This window comes from Telopea speciosissima, chromosome 7 (genome assembly GCF_018873765.1).
Source record: "Telopea speciosissima isolate NSW1024214 ecotype Mountain lineage chromosome 7, Tspe_v1, whole genome shotgun sequence".
In the NCBI taxonomy this organism is placed as follows: Eukaryota; Viridiplantae; Streptophyta; class Magnoliopsida; order Proteales; family Proteaceae; genus Telopea; species Telopea speciosissima.
This window is the reverse complement of record NC_057922.1, coordinates 53582876-53605743: the sequence shown is the minus strand read 5'-3', so window position 1 is coordinate 53605743 and position 22868 is coordinate 53582876. Positions and strand designations below refer to the sequence as shown.

The following is a 22868-nucleotide window of genomic DNA, read 5'->3' as shown; positions in this document are numbered from 1 at the left end:
CTGGAATTTCTTCGAGCAGTGGCTCTGCGTTTGACTAATCCACCACTCACTAGTCGATCCCTCTATATAAAGTCTTTGCAACCTCTCTTTAGATCTTTGTTAATCCGAGATAAGTGTTCTCATAGTCTATTCCATTGCGTATTTCGATCATTGTAATTGGGTTTGATCATCGATGGCTGAAGTAGAAGTGAACGAACGCAGGATTGTGGTAGCGGTGGACGAAGGAGAAGAGAGCATGTATGCGCTATCCTGGTGTCTAAAGAACGTAATCTCCCGAGATTCGAAAGATACCCTTATCCTCCTTTACGCTAAACCGCCTTGCTCCGTCTACCCTGCAATCGATGGAACAGGTATTCTTTCCTCTTTCTGATATAGCTTTAGCTTTAGCTTTAGGGGGTTCAGAATTAAAAATCTTGAACTTGAACCTTGCAGGGTATTTGTTTTCCTCCGATATAATTGCGTCGATGAAGAAATACAGGACGGATGTTGCGGATTGTGTAATGGAGAAGGCCAATAACGTCTGCAAGGATATTCCTAATGTGAGCAAACTTTCAAAATGAAAGTTTTTCTGCATTTACCCAGATTGGTTTAGAACTTAGAATTAGAACAGAGTAGTCATTTTCTTGGTTATGCAGATTAAGGTGCAGACGAAGGTAGGGAATGGGGATCCGAGGGATGTGATATGTGAAGTGGTTGAGAAGCTCGCTGCTGATTTGTTGGTCGTGGGAACCCATGGTTATGGTTTCATCAAGAGGTTTGTCAGTTCATCTTGTTCATCAATCATTCAAAGACCATTCTTTCAAGTTGTGAATTTGCAGGCGCATTCAGGACTGACGCTTAATGGTGATCTTTGTAGGGCTTTCCTTGGAAGTGTGAGTAATCACTGCGCGCAAAATGTCAAGTGCCCTATTTTGATTGTGAAGATGCCAAAATCGGTGGGTACCAGTGTCTGCAGTGATCGGAGTTTAGTTTCTTGAGTTCTGCTCGTCTGGGTAATCATTTTTGGGGAATGGGTAATTAATGTAGTGTGTAAATACAGATCTTTGTAGGAGTTTTTGTTTTGTCTTTGATCCCTCCCCTTACAAGTGATCAATGCAAATTGGAAATCTAAGGATTGATGTCACATGTGTTAAATTTTGGAATCCAATTCAATCAAATACCCACCCATGTAAGCTCTAAGGGTACAACAGATGTTGGTTGGTATCAAACTATACTCTGAAAATTGCAAGGCCCACTTTCTGAGGATGAATAGGAGGGAAGTGGGCTGGAGCTGTAATGATAGCAGTAAGCTTCCATTCTCATTCTATTAATGGGCTATTATTTATCTCTTATTCTGATTCCTCTACTTATTTCTTAGGATTGATTCAAAACCGGAATGCATTCTTTCCTCGTAATGGATTGCTAACAACAATCATACTCTATAATACGTCTTTTGGGGTTTCTCTTTTCTTTCCCTTTGTCTTTTAATTTTGCTTCTTTTGATTTTCATGTTAGTTCCTCCTCCCAAACATGCTTGAATCCTAATCGTGCAATCTCTTTTTCTCCTCCTATGTCTTCTTCAATTTCTGGAGAACATTGTTAGAGGGTTGAGTCCTAAACATAAACTAAAATTGCTTTTAAATATGTTTTTAAAAAACAATTGTTAGAGACTGAGCATGACTTCCTATCTTTATACTGGAGAGGAAGAGAGACCACTAAGCATTGTCTCCAAAAGATGAGATATGCCTCAAATCATGTTTTTTCCTATAAGGCTTGTTTGTTAGCCACTCAAACAAATCTTCCAATAGACACCCATTGGCTATTTAGGTATCTATTAGGAAATGACTCAATCCTCTAACACACCCAACAAAATTGAAAGGTATTTTAAATCTTTATTTTTAAAAACAATTAAAATTCCAACAACGTTCTATTCCATGTTCTACGATTGCCTTCCGTTTCTTTTGATGTAGAAATCTCCATCTAATTAAAGATGTTTCTTTTGAGGTTGTTGAATTAGAGGTTTTTCTTAAATTTTCCCTTCATCTTCTTTCTAGAGGCAAACATCCCTTCTTCCTCTTTGATAACATGAGATCTTTGGTGTGTGAGCTCACTACTGAGAAGGATTATAACCAGTCTTCTTCTAAGAAACGAACTATGAAAATCAATGTGGTGGAGATGATGGCTCAACTGTGCATATGGTTCCTCAAACCTCCTATACTCGAGTAATTCCTTCCATTTTGGATCTCCTTCTACTATGCCTTGTTGTGTGTTCATTTTTATTTTCTTGAGTATCTATTAATCTAATTTAACAACTGAATTAACGTGTTTTGGTTAGATCTCTCAGGGAGCGCACCAGAGTCAGAGGCAAGAGTCATTTTCAGTGGATTGCAAAGAGCAAAGAAGCTATGCACCACAATTGTCGACGTTTGGACTGACTGCCAAAGTTTAGTGTAGTGGTTGGAGGCAGAAAATGAGAACTGACCTTGGGAGATCTTTACTCTTTTGTGGGATACAAGGAGAAATCTTACTAAACACTTTTGATAGAGACATAATTTCGATAGCTCATAATTTGGTTTCTAGAGTTTTGATTGAAAACTTAGGTAGTGTTTGGTATGAATTCTTGGAATACATTCTTAGTCAATTTCATATTCTTGGAAGATAAAAATAGTTGCTTTTATCGTCCCAGAATGCGAAATCGACCTAGAATGCATTCTAGAAAATGCATACCAAATACAACATTAATCTCTCTGTTTTAGACACTGTAATTGCTTGGTTTGTTTAGTTTATAAAATGTTTTTTCCACAAAAATAAAGTAAGGGACACTTTTTAATATTTCAAAAAGATAGATGTTTATGTTAGCCTTATATAAGTGTAACATATTTTAGTACATATAGTGTAACAAATGTATTGATCAATGGCACATCTTACATTGTATTGTTACACTATCTTAGGGCAAGCATTCTTCTTTAAGAAAATATTAATTTATGGGAGAGGGTTCCCCAGGATATCAATGTGGGGAGGAATCTGCACGCCAAACCAATGATTGTCATGAAAAAAAGGTATAAGACTCGGACATTCAATAAAAAACATTCACGTGAGAAGTAAACTGCACTATGACATTGCAGGGACATTTACTCTTTAATTTATCATCTTGTTTCAATCACCCATAAGAGAGATTGAAGATGATCTTTTTCAAAGTTTAAGTAATCAATGCAATGCATTCATAAAGATAAAACATACCGTATGGATCTGAAAGTTGAACCATGAGGTACCATCCCTGGCCTGGTGGTAAAGTCTACAATTAGTGATAGTGAAGAACAAGATCTGAGTCCTGCCTCACATGCGGATTTGGGTGGAATGGAGTGGGGAAGTTTGCTTGTAACACCATTTGGAGTACCCATAAAAAAGGCAAACGTTCTCCTTCACCCACAAATCTATCGCTAAATTTACTCTTTTCTATATGTTAAAGATTGAAAATGTTTTTCAAAGTTCCCTTATGCAGCCATGCCCATCCAAATGCTATGATGGTCATCGGTGAAGAAATTCCTTGGTCACTGTGACTCAAGAAAAATTTGGTCCAAAAAATAAATAAGTGGTATGATTGTTTAAGTGAATCTTGTGGAAGGACCACAAAATATAGAATTGAAAATAAATGCACTCAATAGAACTTGGGAATACTCTCTCCATAAGTGAAGGGTGGAAGTTGATTAAGATAGTTTGGCTATGTGTGAAACATAGATTAATAAATGAACAATGAGAAGTGTGACAGTTGAAGTTGAAGAGTTACAAGGACAAGAAAAAAGATTAAAAATGAATCATTGTTTAATTATTTAATAAAAAAGAGTTGGATTGAAGTAAAAAAAGACAAGAATTTTGTGAATTTGGTGGAAAACATAGATCTAACTAGGATTGAATGACAAAGTTTGATTTACGCATCCAGACCAAGGGAGAGGGTTCCCCACGACGCCAATGTGAGGATGAGTCTACACATCACGCCCATAGTTGTTCTGAAAAAGACATCACCCACATGAACCCCACATATTTAGATTATTAGAAAGAAAAAAAAAAATGTGAAAGAAATTACACTCAAACGTAGAGGAAGAATTTTTCCCCCAAACCCAAATAGCTGTTTTTCCATGTTAGTTTTTTTTTTTGGGGTGGTGGGGGGAGGGGGTTGGGGAGAGGGTTGAAGGATTAGCTATAGTGAAAGGGTCAGATGGCAAAAATACACATCTGAATAAAATGTTTGTTATTTAGTGGTGATTTATGCGCCTTTTTTTTTTTTTTTTTAACAACAGGGTTTTTAAAATAAGGAAAAAGAACTCTGTCCGGGAGTGTGACCTACACCAGCACTCCATGAGTCTATCTTTCTCCACCCCATATGAAAAGACACCTTAGCCCCTTGTTTTGAGGAGGAGAGAGATAGACACATGGGAGTGCTGGCGTAGCCCACACTGCCGGTGCCTCTTACTTGAATGCTAACCCATGCATCAATTGGATTAATTAATAACATAATAATTAATTTAATCAACAATAATTATTGCATCATACTTGAAAAATAAAATAAGTAAAATGTCTTGGGTTCAAGTATGAATTGAAAATGATGTTAAAATGAATTAAAAAACCCTACTTTCTAAAATAAAAGATGGGAGAAAGATCTCTATCCGGTAGTGTGGCCTAAGCTAGCACTTCCATGAGTCTATCTCTCTCCTCCCCATATGAAAAGACACCTCTGACCTCTTATTTTGAGGAACAGAGAGATAGACTCATGGGAGTGCTAGCGTTGGCCACATTCCCAAACAGAAAACTACTTCCCATAAAAGAAATAGTTTGTTTATCATGTAAGAAGAAAAGAAAAAAAAATTAGAAAAATAAAGAATGGGAAAGGAAGAGGATAGACGAAGATGGGAAGTCTTTTTTTATCACATAGGCATGGAAAATGAGGGAGACGGGGAGAGAATGGGGAAACACAAGAATCTAGAGGTCTTGAAAACCGAGGTTGTCTTCATACTGTTTCTCAAAAACGATACACACAAACCGATTGTGAATCGGATAACAAAAACCAAATAGAAACCGATAAAACCGGACCATATGTAAAACGATTCTACTTTTGGCTAATTCTTATCCGGTTCGATTTTGATTTCACCTTATCAAAATGTAAACCGGACTGCAACCAAACTGAATAACTAGAACCGCACCGATTGACACCCTTACCTGTGTCCCCCTCAGAGAACTTTTCTACTAAACTTAATCACTAGGAAAAAAAAAATCTCACGTCAAGTGCACAAGTATGCCCTACATTGATGAAATGAGTTAATACTGTTTTGAAATTACAAGAGAGTGACAAGCACATTTTTTTTTCACACATCTAACCGTAAAAACTCAATACCCAAAAAAAAAAAAAATAAAAATAAAAATTACCATATCATCTTTCCACTTCAAGGTATAAACACATGGATCTGAGATTCGGGTCGATCTTGGCAAATTTTGATCCAGATCGTATCAACATTGACCTAGATCGATTTGGATCTTTGGATCAATATTGGAACCGGTTTTTTAATGTCATTTGGCCTTTTTCTATAGAAGGGTTAAATAGATTTAATCGATTGAAAGATCAAGTAATCCTATTCCAATTTTTACCAAAAAAAAAAAATCCTATTCCAATTCTTCAAATTGTTCCACATAACACAAATAAATGTGTGATTTACAAAAATAATTGGATGAAGTTTTCCTTCACAACACAGTGAAGGTTAAGCCATGGTTTTAAATTTAATGCAAGGTATTGGATTGGATATTGCTCACCTTTAAAACTGGTACGGTATTGGTATGGATCGGTCATATCGGACAAGTTTATCTTTAGTTTTTTTAAAAAAATAAGTTTTTGGACTATTATACTCCTTGTCTGTACTTTTTAATTAATACAGTATCGGCCAGATATCGATAACCTTTAAAACCCTGCAATATTGATTGGATAAGGCAATTTAATACGGATACCTCAAGCCATGGGTTCGGCCACCATCCTAAGATTTCCAAAATCTTATAAAATTTTAACATATTCCCAAAATACCCTCTTGCGCCTGTCAAGAAGCTTGTGGTGATTGGATTCTCATCTACTTTGGCTGAAGGAATACTTGGTCTTGAATAATTTATGATAAATTTACCAAAAAAACAAAAAAAAATTATGTGAAAGAGAGAAGGTTCATCAACGATTCGTCAAAGAGATAGAGTGTTTGTCTTGTGTGCTGCACTATGCACCGCCTTGCACAAGACGATTTGCCACGAAAGTAGATAAACTGATAAAGAGGGTACTAATTCGTTGGCGGACCCCTCGTGACCAAAACCGACAGCAGCCGCTGAAAGCCGGAAACCACAAACCGCCATGCATCAGTGGCCCACTGGCCCCTTGGAAATAATACAAAAAAAGTTCACGAATTGAATCTGGAATTTCTTCGAGAGCGTTTGACTCATCCACCACTCACTAGTCATTCTATATATAGTCTTTGCAATCTCTCTCTAGATCTTCGTTAATCTGAGAGAAGTGTTCTCATAGTCTATTATTCCATTGCGTATTTCGATCATTGTAATTGGGTTTGATCATCGATGGCTGAAGCGGAAGCGAACGAACGCAGGATTGTGGTAGCGGTGGACGAAGGACAGGAGAGCATGTATGCGCTATCCTGGTGTCTCAAGAACGTAGTCTCCCGTGATTCGAAAGACACCCTTATCCTCCTTTACGCCAAACCGTCTAGCTCCGTCTACCCTGTTATGGATGGAACAGGTATTCCTTCCTCTTTCTGATATAGCTTTAGCTTTATAGCTTTAGGGGTTTCACAATTAAAAATCTTGAACTTGAATCTTGCAGGGTATTTGTTTTCCTCCGATATAATTGCGTCGATGGAGAAATACAGGGCGGATGTTGCGGATTGTGTAATGGAGAAGGCCAATAACGTCTGCAAGGATATTCCTAATGTGAGCAAACTATCAAAATGAAAGTTTTTCTGCATTTACCCAGATTGGTTTAGAACTTAGAATTAGAACAGAGCAGTCATTTTCTTGGTTATGCAGATTAAGGTGCAAACGAAGGTAGGGAATGGGGATCCGAGGGATGTGATATGTGAAGTGGTTGAGAAGCTCGCTGCTGATTTGTTGGTCATGGGAACCCATGGTTACGGTCTCATCAAGAGGTTTGTTATTTCATCTGGTTCATCAATCATGAATGTTTTTCTCCATTCAATCAAAGACCATTGTTTCAAGTTGTGAATTTGCAGGCGCTTTCAGTACTGACGCTTAATGGTGATCTTTGTAGGGCTTTCCTTGGAAGTGTGAGTAATCACTGCGCGCAAAACGTCAAGTGCCCTATTTTGATTGTGAAGATGCCAAAATCAGTGGGTACCAGTTTCCGCAAGTAATCGGAGTTTAGCTTCGTGAGTTCTGCTCGTCTGGGTAATCGTTTTTGGGGAATGGGTAGTTACTGTAGTGTGTAAATACTGATTTTTGTAGGAATTTTTGTTTTGTCTTTTATCCCTCCCCTTACAAGTGATCAATATAAAAATGCTCATCATGTCTGTGGCCTATTTTCCTTGCCTCTGTTTATGAAAATCCTTTTTCAATTTGAGTTTGAGATTCAATCTTCTTCTCTAGTGCTTGCTTATATTGAAATCCCTAAGGTTGGAATTGGGATTCATCTTCGATTCCTTCCAAAGTCAACGATACAGAAAAATGGAAATCGCTGAATTGTATCAAATTTATAGAGTGGGAAATTTCTCATTTTCTAGCAGTATAAATCTAGGGATGTAAGTTTGGCCTAGTCAACTGAACCCGCGAGCTGGATTTTTCAACCCTGAGGGCGGGTTAGTGTTGAAATTTTCAAGCCCTGAGTTAGGGTCGGGTTGGGCAGGGTTGAGGCCTCGGCTAAGACCAGTCCAGTCCGGTCTTGTGTTAGGTTATGTTTCACAATTTATTGTTTACATTTTACAATTTTTGTTTAATAGCTAATTATCTGATGATTTACCAAAAAGGCTAATTATTTGTTGAACAAAAATATTTACAATTTTAAGATTGGGATAAGTTTTCTAACATGAAAAAAAGTTTAATAGTCAATTGAGCATGAAACAAACCAATACCCAATCACATGTGTCCCATTTGTATAAGTTTCGCCCAGTCAATTGAACCTGCCGTAAGCTTGCCAGGGCCTAAGCTAGATTTTTCAACCTTGAGGGTGGTTAGTGTTGAAATTTTCAGGTCTGGGTTCGGTCGGGCTAGGTCAAGGTTGAGGCCTCGGCTAAGCCTAGTCCAGCCCGGCCCTATATTAAGTTATTTTTTATAATTTATTGTTTACATTTTACAATTTTTATTTAGTATCTAATTATCTGATGATTTATCAAAAAAAGGTTAATTATCTATTGAATGAAAATATTTACAATTTTAAGATTAGGATAAGTTTTGTAACTTGAAAAAAAAAAAGTTTAATAGTCAATTGAGTATGAAACAAACCAATACCCAGTCACATGTGTCTTATTTTTTTAATGCATAGGATGATGTAAATGGCAAAAATTAGGGTCAACCCAACCTGGCTTGATCAGAGTCAATCAAAGCCGGGTTTAGCTGGGTCAAGCCCAACAGGGTTCGGCCTGGGCTAAGATATCTCAACCTAACCTAGGGTCGGGTTGGGCTTGGGTTGAACTAAGAGGACTCATGGTTGGGCTAGGGTTTTAAAACATCCGGCCCAACCTGACCCTGTTTCACACTAAGTGTAATTCATCATGTCTCAAAGACTTTTCAAGAGGCAGCCTATTTCTATTGGGGGAAAACTCCATTGGGTCTCTTTTTTGGGGAAAAAAATTGTGTCAGCCGAAATTCAGTGTTGGATTGAGTTTTAGAGACTCAAAACAAGATAACCTGTCAAAGTAGCATGGCGTCTATGTAATTTTCGAACTGTCCATGGGCTACGTTTATGAACGCAATTTATTTTCCAAGATATGACTTCTTGCAAGCCATGTTGGGATGATAGTTGTCATGGGCATGGCGAAGTATCTTAGTCGGATGTAAAGTACTTCTTATAAGCGTTCTTTGGTAGGATAGGAAAGGGGACCAATTCAAAATTTTGAAAGACCAATGGGTTCTAAGTCTTCCCAGTTTCAAGTTACAACACCCTCTCTTGGATGCATATCTACTAAATCTTTACCTAAGCTGGAGCTTGTACTAAACCACTCTTTTGAACAGTGTAACTTGTCACTTCGGGTTAGAAAACCAACGCCAGAGACAGTTAGATAGGTACCCCTAGCAGTTGCTTCAGCTGCTTACCTTGAACCAATTGGAAGAGCACAACAGATATTTTAGGTATAGACTAAGGTAGATCAAATTGGATTTAACCGGACCGGCCAGCATATGAGTAAGCATCAGTAATTTCAGTTGATGACCCTGAGGCAAGGTTTTGCTAAGACAAGTTCTTAACAGACCCTTACTGATTCGTAACTAGTTGATTGGAAGTGGTTGGAAAGTGTCTCTGTCCTTTTCACTTCTTATTACTCTTTTCGTTCACTTTTTCTAACATTTCTAGTACCAACTAATTCATTTGGGCTTTTCTTTTTTGAAAAGAAAACATTTCCCTTATTAGCCGGAGTACAAGTGTTCCCCTTGATCTTTAGTAAAGGCGGATTAAGTGAAAAAACATTTTTTTTAATAGAAAAGTATCAACGTCCTCATTGAGAGTCGCTCTGCAAGACGTCCAGTAGTCTCTGACTTGGTCTTCAAATCGTAAAACTATCTCAACCGTTCCCACCTCTGAATGGAAGTTCTGAGAGGTGACAGAATGATTTGATGAACCGATTCGGGGGAAGGAATCAAATGAGAAAACTAGCCATACCTAAATAAGCCGATTGATTATTTTTGTTACCGGAAGGGGTTTAGAGGTAGTTTCCAAACCGAAGGGCTTGAGAATCGATCTTTCTAGATTAGAATGAAGATTTAGTCGGCGTGAAGTCTGTTTTTTCTTTTCTGTTTGAGCATAACTCGACCTAGGCTACTTAGCTTAAACCACCACATGGTGATACCAATACGTTTATCAGACGAAATGCTTTGGGAGGAAGGGCACAACATAGGTGGAGATGGATTTTCATAAAGAGTATATAAAACTTGAGAATCTAAGAGTTCTCCTTACTTGAACCTTTGCCGTGGCGACAGTATATAGAAGCATTTAGGGATTTGTTGATGATCCATGATTACAAAGTTGATCAAGCCTTTGAAACCGGACTCTTTCTCCCTCTCGATTTCTTCTGATCTTGCCTCAAAGCCTGCTCTACCACTGACAGTAGTGACCAAGGATGGCATTTTTGAATCAAGCTTGAGACTATTCGAACCGGCCCTAACTCGGGAGACTGAATCGCTTCCTAGAAAATATGGTGAGCTCCGTCTTCCAAAGCAAGAAAATTCTTGGTGGGAATCATCAATTGTATAATGTTTTAATAGCGGCTCACGCTTCTTTAATGATAATTTTATGGTTATGCCGGCGATGATAGGTGGATTTGGTAATTGGTCTGTTTCGATTCTGATAGGTGCACCTGACATGGCATTTCCACGATCAAATAATATTTCATTCTAGTTGCCACTAGTCAGTAGTAGTTTTCATCGACTTAAATGAGTTAGAATTCCCATCTTTATCAAGTAGGTTAACGAGCACATAAGAACCTCTGCTAGCAGGATTATTTCGATAAAGTGCCAACCAACGCTTGGTGCAACTTTAGCCAGTTCAAGGAAGTGGAGTGAAGTGACCCACCAAGTGGAGGCCCCCAAGGAAGGGGGCCGCAGTGCGATAGGTTGTTTACCATAGCGCCTTACGTGATAGGGCGTTTGCACTATGGTACGAAGAACCTTCATGCACCAATCATGTGCAGGACGCAGTAAAGCCTGCTTGCTTTAAGTAATTTGGAATGGCAAAAACTCGCACTTTTCCAGCACCTTTCTCCAGCAATCTAAGTCTTTCGACTGGATATTTCACCATAGCATCATCATCATCTAATGATCTATGTTCCCATCCTATCGGGATCGCAAATAGATTAGATTCACTTACATCTGTGTCTTGTCTTATTTGAACTCCGTTTAATTTGTGAAAAAGAAATGATTCAGAGAGAAATCTTTAATCTGTTGGATAACATGGTTCCCGTACCGCCTGATATTGAAATTCATTCCCGTAGCTTTATTCTTTTTCTTTGGATCTTTTGTCGACAATCAGGGCCCGACAACAAAGCTGGCGTAGAGGCTTCATTAAGACATTTCGGAGATCTGTAGGAATTTTAATCAACAATTTCTTCCACACAAAAAGACAGAAAGGAGGTTGCGATGGAACATGGATCGCAATAAGGAGACTTACCAGCGATTAGGACAAGATCGCAAGGATGCTAAACGGCAGAAGGCATTCAAAGAATGAACGAATTCTGCAGGATCGATGGCACTTTTTTCTTCTTGATGGCGGCGATCAAAACCCTAAGAGAGCTCCCCCGAAGGCCTCACTTGACAGGCATAATCTGTATATTTCCTTCTTTTCTCTTTACCAAGATAACAAAAAATGAAAAAAACTAGGGCTACAATAGGGTTGGGTTGGGTCGGGCTTTATAGAATCCTAGCCCAACCCTAAGTCCCCTTAGCTGGGCCCAAGCCCGACCCGACCCTGACTCAGGGCTAGAAAAATCCAACCCTGACCCACCCTCAGAATTGGCCTTGATCATGGGGAGAGGGAAAGAAATGCATGACCTGGAATGGGCCGGGAAGAACATTATCAATTTTACATAAAATAATAATATAATAAAATATATTATAGCACTTATTGTCTTCATATATAATATATTATATAAAAAAATGTGGGTGAAATTTAAAGTTTATAATGTATAAATTATATCAATATATATTTTATAGTATAACTTAAATCAGGGTCGAGCCGGGCCGGGCCGGGCCAAGCTTAGCTTGAGGCCTCAACCCTAACCCGACCCGACCCTACCCTAACTCAGGGCCAAAAATTTCCAACCCTGACCTGCCCTCAGGGCCAAATATCTCAGCCCAGGCCCTGTTCGGGCTCAGGGCGGGCCAGGACGGGTTCGGGCCGACAGGGCCAAACTTGCACCCCTAAAAAAAACCATTTAAGCGCACCAAGCAGAAACTTGACCTGACCAACCAAGGAAAACATTCAAAATGGATGCGCAGGCTAGCGCGCAATAGCTTTTCAGCTTGCTGGATGCGCTAATGCGCTTTATAAAATGTTTATAGAATACGAGGTGCTAGTAAATGGTGAGTCCTGAACCCGAACTTGAAATCTGAATGTTTGTTTCCGAACTCATTAATGAGGAGAATAGGTGTTGGAATACCCAAATCATTGAAGCCTACCTTCACCCTAGTGACATTAAGTTGATCCTTGAGATCCCTCTTTCCTTGTTTCCAATGAATGACTCCTTATATGGGGTGGTTTCCCAAATGGATGCTACAATGTTAAGTCCGCCTACCATGTCCTATGTGCTAAAAACATGAGTGATGCCTCATCTTTGGCATCCTCAACCAATTCGAGAAGAGTGGTGCCATTAAGGGTGTGGAAACAAATATGGTTTTCTCAAAGCCTACAAAAAATTATATCCTTCTTGTGGCGTGCTTACGTAGATGGACTAGCCATGGCGGTAGCTTTATCCCATTGAAAATTTCCTTTGGGTACTTAGTGTGTACATTGGGGAGAGGCTATGGAAACAATTGGTCATGTCCTCCTTGCATGCCCCTTTGCAAGGGCAGTGTGGATTGGTAGTGCACTATCCTATATTGCCCCAATTACGAAATTGCCAAACATACAACTTTGGACTGAGAATTGGGTGGCTTTAGGAGTCCATGGGAAGAAAATATACTGTGAGGCCACATCCCTTTGCAGCTTTATGTAGACACTGCATTTTTGCCACCACCACCCCATCGATGACGACAACAGGACACAGATGATTGATGATGTCTCTCGAAGACCCTCCCGAGACCTCGAAACCTCTCCCAAAAGCAAAAAAATGCACCTAAGCCAAGAAATCCCGCAACACCGAGGATAAAAAAAATTTGAATTATTGAGCCACCGCAGCTGCGGTGACTTAGTGATTCAAATTAGGGTCATGATGCCGCGGAAGGCCTATGCGCCGCCGCGAAGCGCCCCAGGACCCCTATAAATATGGTCACCCCCCTCATTTGAATTTTGAACAGAACACTCTTTCTTAGGAAGTGTGCTCCCAGAGCCCTGTTTCGCTTGTTTCTGTGTCCGAAGCCTTGTTCCGCTTGTCCTGGGGTCCGCCCCATCCTCAACTTTAAAATCCTTAGTCCCGTTACCCTATCTGTAGTTCGGGTCACCCGAATCCGCCTATCCAACCAATTCCCATACCTTGCCTCTGTAGGTCCCATGAGTCCCATATAGTGTCGTTCTGTCCAAAGATCGAGCATTTGGGTTCCAAATCTTCTATGACGTTGTTAATCTGTTCGAAGATCGAGTATTTGGCCTCCAAATCTTCTGCAACATCGTTACTCTGTTCGAGGATCAACCATTTGCCCAAATTCTCAGCATCCAACCTAACCTTTGCAGCCATTACTCTATCCAACGAAGGATAAGTCAGCCATTTTTCTCCACCTGAGTCGGGGGACATTTTGCATCTTGCATTTTTCGTGTTTTCATCTGTTTTGCGTACAGGTATACATTTTTACTTTTTTTCCTCTTCATTTTTGCACAATGTAGACTATTAAATTATTTCGTTTAATGTACATAGTTCTTTCTAACTCATAAATAGTATGTTTGCTTTTCCTTTCCTAGTATTTAATGCATCATGATTTAATCATACATATTAATATAGGACATGTTACTACGGGAGAACATTCGAAATCTAGCATCTGATAGAAATACTGGTTTAACCGGGCAGGTGGGGTGCTAATACCTTCCCATCCTTGTAACCTGACCACTTACCTAGAATCTCTTACCAGACCATATGGATTCATGTAGCCTTTTCCAATTCCGAGAGATTGGGCTACTACTTGTTGGGTCCTAGGCCCAAATCCTAGAATAGTGACTCCTATTTCTTTAATGTATGAAGCATAACCTCACCCCCTTATCCCCAATCATGAATCTAAATGAGGAATTTGATACGTACCACACAAAAACGGGTCGCAAAAAGACCACCCCCACCTTGGGGGCGGACGGTGGGTTTGCCTTTCACACCATTCCCATACATATTTTTGTCCTCTGGGGGTCCCGATCACGGTACCCACACTTTATTGCATAGTATATTTGGCAGACATAATGATTTCGTTTCAAAAGGCATTCATGGTCTCCCAATGAAGTCATTCAATAAGCTTAGCGGGCCTTAAATGAATTTCGAGATTCATGCTCTCCTGAACCAAATAGTACATTGATAGCTCACATAACTCTGCAAGAGTCATTATGGGAGCCTCTAACAAGAGGCTACTTAAAACTTAATTGCGATGCATCACTAGTATCTGGTAGCTCTAATGGAGGCCTTGGGTTTATTTTTCGTCACAATAATGGCTGACCTTGACATGCTATTTCTGATTTAGCTATGTTCTCAACCATTCTCATCAGCGAGGCAATGGCAATTCAGACATGCATCCTTCAAGCTATTGAAGATAGTTTGGAGCATCTAATTTTTTAATCTGATAACAAAGTATTGATTTCTCTTTTTAGCGGCAACCACATTGATCCTCCAATTTCGGTGATCCCTATTATCCAAGATATCACCTTTTTGGCATCAAATTTAGAATTGTGTACTTTTGCTTTCATTCCAAGGGAGGGAAATGGTTTGGCTGACTCCCTTTTCAAGAGGGCCTGGCCCTTGATATGTAGGACTGATTGGCCAATTTCTACTCCATGGTTTCTAGATGTTTGTAACTCAAAATCCATGTGTACTACATGTTCTTAGCAATAAAGCTTTGATTACCCAAAAAAAAAAAAAGAAGCAACGATCTCATGTCAGATAAGAGTAACTCGATGCAAAGATTTATACTGTAGGCATATAAGCTCATATCTATTTTCTTGAAGAAAAATCGATCATTTCCTTACAATCCATAGAAATTGATCCATTTTATTCTGGCAACATGAGCCCACAAGTATAAGAGTCTTGGTAGTGAGACTGAAGGAAATGCCCACAATCCAAATTGATTCAAGTGAAAATTTTAATTAAAGAATTATAAAAACAAATGTTGAGTTTTATGTGAAAAAATGAAAATGATTATCGGCATGACAAATTCGACGTGAAAACTTATAAGGACTTGGATACTTTCTACTTAACAACTAGTTTTTATGGATAAGTTCAACCCGAGTCCTAACAACGAAACCATTTTGAAAGATGTAATAATTCTTGTGCTTCCATATAAAATAACAAATTACCACCTAGAAATGATATGAACAATACAACCTCTAATTTGGATAGGGACTAGAGAGTTGTCACTAATGCTAGAAACATAACATATAAATAACCAACTACTATATCATTAAATCTTTTGGTATAGCCTTTAGTTTCTGTTGGTGAGGTGGCCGTGTTGGTCTCATCCAACGTCTATCTTGGGTTATCTCGTATAGGAAGGGATGAAGATAGACTATTGGGAGGGGGCGACTCCTAATAGAATGGAATTGCGTTATTCTCCAACGGAAACTTTAAGAGTATACAAATAGACTTTGAAAAGGATTGAAACACTCAGTTATAGTGGAGCCCTCAAAAGCAATCCCATCTAATCTTTTGATTACTCTATTGTTCTTTCTCTCTGTGTGTTTTGGATTTGTAGGAACTCATCTTGGTGGAACATCTCTACAATCATTGTAGCACAATACTGGTATCAGAGCATATGTTGCTCTTTTGTTTTTGTTTTCACGTTGCCGGAATCTGTGCATGACCATCCAACTTGTTGAGTTGCGATACAACGCCCTTGGTGCTGCTACAACTTTCAAGTGCTAAAATTACATTCTCCATGTGCGATCATATTCCTTCTCCATTATAGTAGCCGAGTTTGTTTATCTCCAATTGTTTATCTTGTGTTGAAATTAAGTTCTTGTGGTGATCAACTCCTGCGAGATGGATCTCCGTGGTCCGCAATTCTTTTGCTGGCTGGATCTCCACGGATTGAAATCGACATTTTTTGTTGCTGTAATATTTTTTCTTTGATGGCTTCCTTCTGGGCTCACTCCACCACCGCTTAACCCCATATCTTTCTACCTACTATTAGAAAGGTAAGTGCAAAATAGCTTGTCTTTAATATATATTAAATATTTTTGTTGTTGCATTGGTTAAAGAGAAAGCAAAGCCTTTGGTTAAGACACTAGCGGTGCCTCATAATTTAGTTATGACTTATGTGTGTGTGTGAGAGAGAGAGAGAGAGAGAGAGAGAGCAACCCATCATTTATTTGGGCTAATCCAAATCTGGTTCGAAATTGGTTTGGGTTCATATTATGAACTATTACCTAATCTCTATCCCCCATTATTAGGGGTGAGATATCTCAGCCTAGGCCCAACCCTGAGTCCTTTTAGTTCAATCCAAGCCCAACCTGGCCCTAGGTCGGGCTAAGATCGATATTTCAGTCTAGGCCCAACCCTGTCAAGCTCAGCTTAGCCCAGCCCATCTCGACCCTAATTGACCTTGATCGGGCCTGGTTGGGTCGGGTTGGACCTGATTGACCCTGGTTTTTGCTAGGGCCTGGTTGAGTTACCCTGCTTCATGTGATTAGGTATTGGTTTATTTCATACTCAATTGGCTATTAGACTTTTCTTTAGGTTAAAAAACTTAATCCAATCTTAAAATTGTAATTATTTTCGTACAATAGATAATTATTTCCTTTTTTTTTCTGATAAACTAATTGATAATTAGTTACTGAACAAAAATTACAAAGTGCAAACAATCGTAAAGCATAACCTAACAAAGGGCGGGTCGGACTGGGCTTAGCTCAATGCCTCAACCTTGGCCCAGCTCGATCCTGATGCAGGACTTGAAAATTTAAACCCTAACCCGTAGTTAGGATTGAAAAATCTAACCCAGCCCTGTTTGGGTTGAGGGCGGATAGGGCCAAACTTACACCCCTACTGGCCATTACAAACAGTGTTTGTTTTGATCTTTTATTTTCTTACTTTTCCAAAGATAGTCTTTGTGTTCTTGATTAGATCATCCAACCATTATTGACCATTTACCAGGAAAAAAAAACACGCACTATTGACCTGATTTTGTTAATAATTAACGTGGGTTCCTCGCCAACTCAGCAGAGAGAGAGAGAGAGAGAGAGAGAGAGAGGATTTCAGTGGAAAATAATGGGAAAGAGTAGGTGATCTGCCACACTTAGGTAACTCCGCCCATCACAAGGTTGCAACGGAGCTGTCGAGGAGGGCTTCGACAGTTAAACCCCAAAACCAGAACAGCCCAAACTATATTTCATTTCATCAAACAAATCTCCACCCAAACCCTATTAGCCTGTTAATCTCCTGTATTTTCTCTGCTCCTCATTTTCTCTCCTGAAACTGAAACTAATTGAATTGAAGCAATGCAGGCTTCCATCTCCCTTTCAGCTACATCTCACTCCTCCCCCGCCATTGCCAGATCTGACCGTTCGGTAGAATTCATCAATACCAATGCTCTCAAGCCTGTGAATCTCCGTTTCTGTGGTCTCAGAAGAGAGGCCCTTGGATTTTGTGCTTTGAAACGGTCTGGTTCTCGTTCAGCTGTGCTGTCGGGACGAAGGTCCTCCTCGAGGGAGTTATCAGCTTCGTTGTCCCAAAATGGAGTTTCCTCAAAGGGGTTTGACTACGATCTAGTTATTATTGGAGCTGGCGTCGGTGGTCATGGAGCTGCTCTTCATGCTGTCGAGAAGGTATTGCTTTTTCCTTATTTTTTTATTTATTTTTAAATCCTGGCAGTTCTCCAAAGTTTAGCTTGGTAGCTATGATTAAGTTTCGATTTAACTGTATCGCTAATGAGAGGAGAGTGGTCTTCAGTTATTATAATTAGTTGATACTGAATCTTTCGTCTTTCACAATTGAGCTCAGATCACGTAAGCTTTCTACTGGTTTGTTACGCTTTCAATCCTTCAAATAGAAAGAAGTAAAAATAAGCTGGGATTTATAACAGAGCACCATGGTTTACTGAACAATTTTGGTTTGGGTGCTGCTGTCTGTAACTCTACTTGAACGACCCCTATATACTGTAGATGGAAATGAAGATAATTGATTTTTAAAATTATTTATTAGTTGAAAGTGGTTATTTGGAATGCTATGTTACGTTTCCAATGGGATGGGCAATCCGTAACTCCAGCTTTAGACCAAGTCAGCTTAGTGTTTACTCAGGTCATCTTGTTTTAATAGACGGTAGACGGGATCTTAGTTAGTAAATTCACATATCATACGCGTATTATACGCGTCCCCATATTTTTAAACGTATAATACTCCTGTCCCCGTATTTTTATAAAAAATGCGTTTTTTAATCGATCGAGTATTATACTCGTATAATACGCGTATTATACGTTTGTTTTTTTAAAAAAAAATTACCCAAAAGATTAGAATTTAGGGAAACGATTTCACTTTCCCTTTCGTCCCTTTCGATTTGCGTTGAACATCCAACCGTAGCAGGCAACAGTAGCCGCCCTCCATCTCCAATCATCCTCGCCATCTCCGTTCAACAAAGCGGCACTTAAGTCTTGTATTCTCCTCTTGTTTCTCTGGTCTTTGAACTTTGATGGTGGTAGTGAAGCAAATGAATCTGGTGTGATATTGGCGAGAACGGCTCAATCTCTATTTTATTTTATTCTTGTTTTTCTGTCTCTTGTAGCTAATGTGTACAGTGGAGATCCATATCTGGAACTCTCCCTCTTGTCTTGTGTTGGTTAATTAGTGGGAACTCATCCCCCTTCACAAGAACACATCTGGTTAAAAATATATGGTTATCTCATTGTAGATAGAAATAAATGTAATGTTGGAAGAATGATTTAATGATAAGATAATCAACTTGCTCATGTCATTTTCAGACAATCTACATTCATTTCTTGTAGATTATTGATATTTTGGTATGTTAAATGATAATCTTAGAGATGTTATATAGCATATTATATTATTGTGTTTATTTTAGTTAATAAAATCATGATATTATTTTGTTTATTAGGTGGTGAATGCATGCTATATAATGAATATATGTCCCTTTTTTTAAAAGTATTATTGCCGTCTATGCCGTATTATACCCGTATTAAACGCGTACCGTATTATTACTGTATGCGTTTTATGAAGCCGGATTTTTGAAAAGTATTATTACTGTCTAGTCCGTTTAATTGCCGTACGTATCCGTTCCCGTTCAATTGCCGTTCCCGAACTTACTAACTAAGGACGGGATAGTGTAAGAAGATGTTGTCTCATCTTGCTGAGGGAAATCAAATTATAGACACGGGTGAAGAAACAGCTCAAAATGTTTGTTATTGTAATCATCTTCTGGGGATGCCTCATGCTTAGTAATAGTTAAAAGATCAAAGTTGTTTTTTTTTTTTTTTTCACTTGTTAGTTGCTATACACAGCTTTACCTGGATTTGGATGCTCTGTATTTGATCCGGTAACAATTTTTCCAGTGTATGGTGCTTACTTATGTGTGGTTTGTTTGACATGGTTTTATCTGTTTCTTCAATTCCCACTGTTTGAGATGGATTCATGCATGACATGAGAAAATGATTATTAACACTGGTTACAGGGGATGAAAACTGGAATCATTGAGGGAGATGTGGTGGGAGGAACTTGTGTAAACAGAGGTTGTGTTCCTTCTAAAGCTCTGCTTGCTGTGAGTGGTCGGATGCGCGAATTTCAGAATGAGCATCACTTGAAGGCATTGGGTTTGCAGGTAATGTTGTCTATCATGGTTTTCCTGTAACGTTAAGGCTTGTCTCATAAATTAACATGCAATGGTCGCATGTATTTGTTGAAAATATGCTGAAAGGCATATCTATTCAAATGAAGTTTAATGGAAGTAATGGTTGAGTTATAATTGGGTTGACTCGTTGTTTGTTACACTTACATATGCAGCTTTCCAGTATCTTTTGACTCTTATGGATTCTTTTTCTTTTTTGAGGGGGAGGGGGGGTGGGGGTGGGGTGAGGGGTAATGACGGGGTGGGGATAGGAAGAAGCTTTATTGAAGGAATGGGAAATAAGAAGAAGGCTTGGGTTTCAGATGACTTCAAAGAGCTGAAGTTGCAAGTGAAAAAATGAGACATGAAAGAAAAGGAAGAGAGTCCTCCGATCCTTGAAGAAAAGGAAAATAAGAAGGCGGCCTGGGTTTCAGATGACTCAGAGTGGAAGCTGCAAGTGGAAAATGAAACATGAAAGAAAAGGACAAGAGTCATCCGATCCTTCAAGAGCCAGTTTTAATAAAATTGGCAGATGCTGGGTATGCCACTTCTAAATCCTTGATTAGAGAGGGTTAACGGTCGGACTGGAGTTAGAAAGAAGCTTGGCTTTGGTTTCACTTCTCTCATCACTTCTGGCCACTGTATTTCATCAACTAACACCTGATCTGAAAAGAAGACTGTGTCAACCACCAAAATCCAAGTGGTGTTGCCCCCCAAAGTCCAAAACCGAAAACAGTGTAACTGACACAAGCATAAGACACTCCCTCCAAGATATCATCCTCTAATCAACCTCCAATAATGAACCACACATTTCCTATTAAATATCTTTGAAGCAGGTTGAGGGGAAGACCCAAAAGCCAAACCCACTTACCACTTAGAAAGCATTGAAGCTAGACACTGCCACTGATTGGAACAAATCTGTAAAGAACTGCCAATTTTGGAGCCAACAAAGTGAAACCACTATTACCATTCCTCTAGATGTCCTATTTAATGTCCTATTTGTCCCATAAGGAACCCATCCCCCCCCCCCCCCTTTGTAGCTGTAGTTAAAGTCCCATTGGGCAGTTAGATAGGAAAAAAAAAGTTCCCAAACATCACATTCTTCCTGCATGAAAACAGTATGAAATGATTTCCAGTATTATTCCCAAAACCTTCTGCGAAGCACTGAGGATCTCCTCCCATCAAATAAATTACAAGAAAATTATTTTGCCTTCCTGGTAGCGTAAAATTTCTTGGTAATGACTATTAGGCCCCATTTATTTGACGGGGACTTAGGTGGGGTGGGAAAGTGCTGATATGGCACTTCAAAATCGCACCCCATCCTTGTTTGTTTAACCTGGAGTGGTGAACTTACAAAAGCTTAGGGAACAGCATTAAATGCTTTGTCTGCTGACGTGTTATTTGAAAATCCCACCCCTATGTTATTCCAAAGTCCCACAAGAAACAAAGCACTTTGGTTACTATTCATGGGAAAAGTAAAAATCCCACCCCTGTTCCCCAACCACACTGTGGGACTAACATTCCCACCCCATCCTCCCCGTCAAACAAACGGGGCCTTAGTTAATTTATGGAATAATGTATGGCTTTTTGCAGATTGCTAAGACATGCTTGCAACGGATGTGATAAGGCATCTCGAGTAGTAACCACAGTATAATAACTTCAAATATGGAATAATATTGTGATGCTAGATTATGAGTGCAAAACAATCTAAAAAAGTCCAGCTTTGAGGTTTTTATTTCTTTCTTTCAACATAATTTTACTTCTTGTTTTTCTTTACCTGGAACCGCCTTTGTGGCAGTTTCAACATTATTTTAGTACTCAGGTAAGTTAATTCGATTGTGTTGCTTATAATTAACTGCAGCCTTGTTTAAGGTTGTGCAGGGGCTTTGCAAATGACTGTCATACATCACATCTAGAATCATATTGTTTATTACAATATGCAACATATTCCATGCTGCTCTGACAACTCATATATCTTCTGATGGTAGGTTTCATCTGCTGGGTATGACAGAAAAGGAGTTGCTGATCATGCAAATAATCTTGCTTCAAAAATTCGTAGTAACTTGACCAATTCAATGAAAGCTCTTGGTGTGGATATATTAACAGGTGTCGGCACAATTTTGGTAAGTCATTAATGTTTTTGTGTGCAATATGAAACCAGATCTCTCACTATGGTAAATGGTATACAAGTTATCCATTTCATGTTCCAAAAGTAGAGTTGCCATCAAAATATTACTGATGTAATTTCTTCTGTAGAATTTATCTCCATGAATTATTATGGTATCATGATTTTATATGATGTTTCATGTCAGGGTCCACAAAAGGTGAAATATGGAAAAGTTGGCTTCTCTGACAATATTATTACTGCAAAAGATATAATTATTGCTACTGGTTCTGTTCCTTTTGTTCCCAAGGGCATCGAAGTTGATGGTAAGAGCTAAAGTCCCCATAGTTAGCTATATTTTTTATTATAAAATTATATTTTTTTCCATTGAAAACAGTAATTTTTAATTTCACCATTTTGTATTTGAGTGGCATTTCATGCAAGTTCTAGGAAATAAAATATTCAAGGTGTTTAAAGAATGAGCTACTATTATACAAGGAACTTGTCCAAAGTGATAGGGATCAGCAGTTGAGAATCAACCAACCTTTCACCTTGTTTCATTCAATTGACCTATAATCAGTTTCTGTAGACCTGCATCTATATCCCGCAGCTAGATCCTTTCACCTATTCCAACACACTGATTTTATTTCACCATCTCTGTAGTTACAAAGTAGCATTAGGCATTAACTCAATCACACCCTATCTGCAGAAACTTAGGCCTGATTTCCCTTTATGTCCCACACCCTAAACAATTGCTACACATGTTCTGTGAATGATAGATTGAAAACATAGTTACTAAATATCAAAACATTTTGATATAGGAGCTAAATATGGATATGTTGAATGCACGGGGAGAAAAGTAGCCGGAAAAAAAGGCATACCTAGTGCACAAGGCTCCCGCCACTGCGGGGTCTGG

At 39.0% G+C, this 22868-nt stretch overlaps 3 protein-coding genes across 8 annotated transcripts in view; all 3 read left to right on the top strand.

The window, feature by feature from the left end:
* The first annotated feature begins 92 nt into the window (after nt 1-92).
* On the top strand, nt 93-7586 carry LOC122669051 (universal stress protein A-like protein). Of its 2 annotated transcripts, XM_043865685.1 has the most exons (5): nt 93-350; nt 433-539; nt 636-754; nt 857-947; nt 7374-7586. In XM_043865685.1, the coding sequence occupies exons 1-5, from the start codon at nt 173-175 to the stop codon at nt 7386-7388; spliced, it is 510 nt and encodes a 169-aa protein (XP_043721620.1). In that variant the 5' UTR covers nt 93-172; the 3' UTR covers nt 7389-7586. The 2 variants fall into 2 exon arrangements, with proteins under 2 accessions (XP_043721620.1, XP_043721619.1); XM_043865684.1 differs by lacking the exon at nt 7374-7586 and having other exon boundaries at nt 857-1072.
* Nucleotides 3753-22868, top strand: part of LOC122669049 (dihydrolipoyl dehydrogenase 2, chloroplastic-like) — a 41354-nt gene continuing 22238 nt past the window's right edge. The window contains exons 1-6 of one of the 5 annotated variants that reach the window (XM_043865677.1): nt 3753-3761; nt 4038-4049; nt 17511-17839; nt 19696-19842; nt 21837-21971; nt 22161-22278. In XM_043865677.1, the coding sequence (XP_043721612.1) occupies nt 17513-17839; nt 19696-19842; nt 21837-21971; nt 22161-22278 (727 nt within the window). In that variant the 5' untranslated portion in view covers nt 3753-3761; nt 4038-4049; nt 17511-17512. Of the gene's footprint in view, nt 3762-3820; nt 3834-4033; nt 4050-5693; nt 5705-17510; nt 17840-19695; nt 19843-21836; nt 21972-22160; nt 22279-22868 lie in introns of those variants that run through there. The other 4 variants (XM_043865679.1, XM_043865680.1, XM_043865682.1 and 1 more) reach the window with 4 other exon arrangements.
* On the top strand, nt 6522-7586 carry LOC122669052 (universal stress protein A-like protein). Its single transcript, XM_043865686.1, has 4 exons — nt 6522-6757; nt 6842-6948; nt 7045-7163; nt 7286-7586. Exons 1-4 carry the CDS (start codon nt 6580-6582, stop codon nt 7386-7388), a joined length of 507 nt encoding a protein of 168 aa, XP_043721621.1. The 5' UTR covers nt 6522-6579; the 3' UTR covers nt 7389-7586.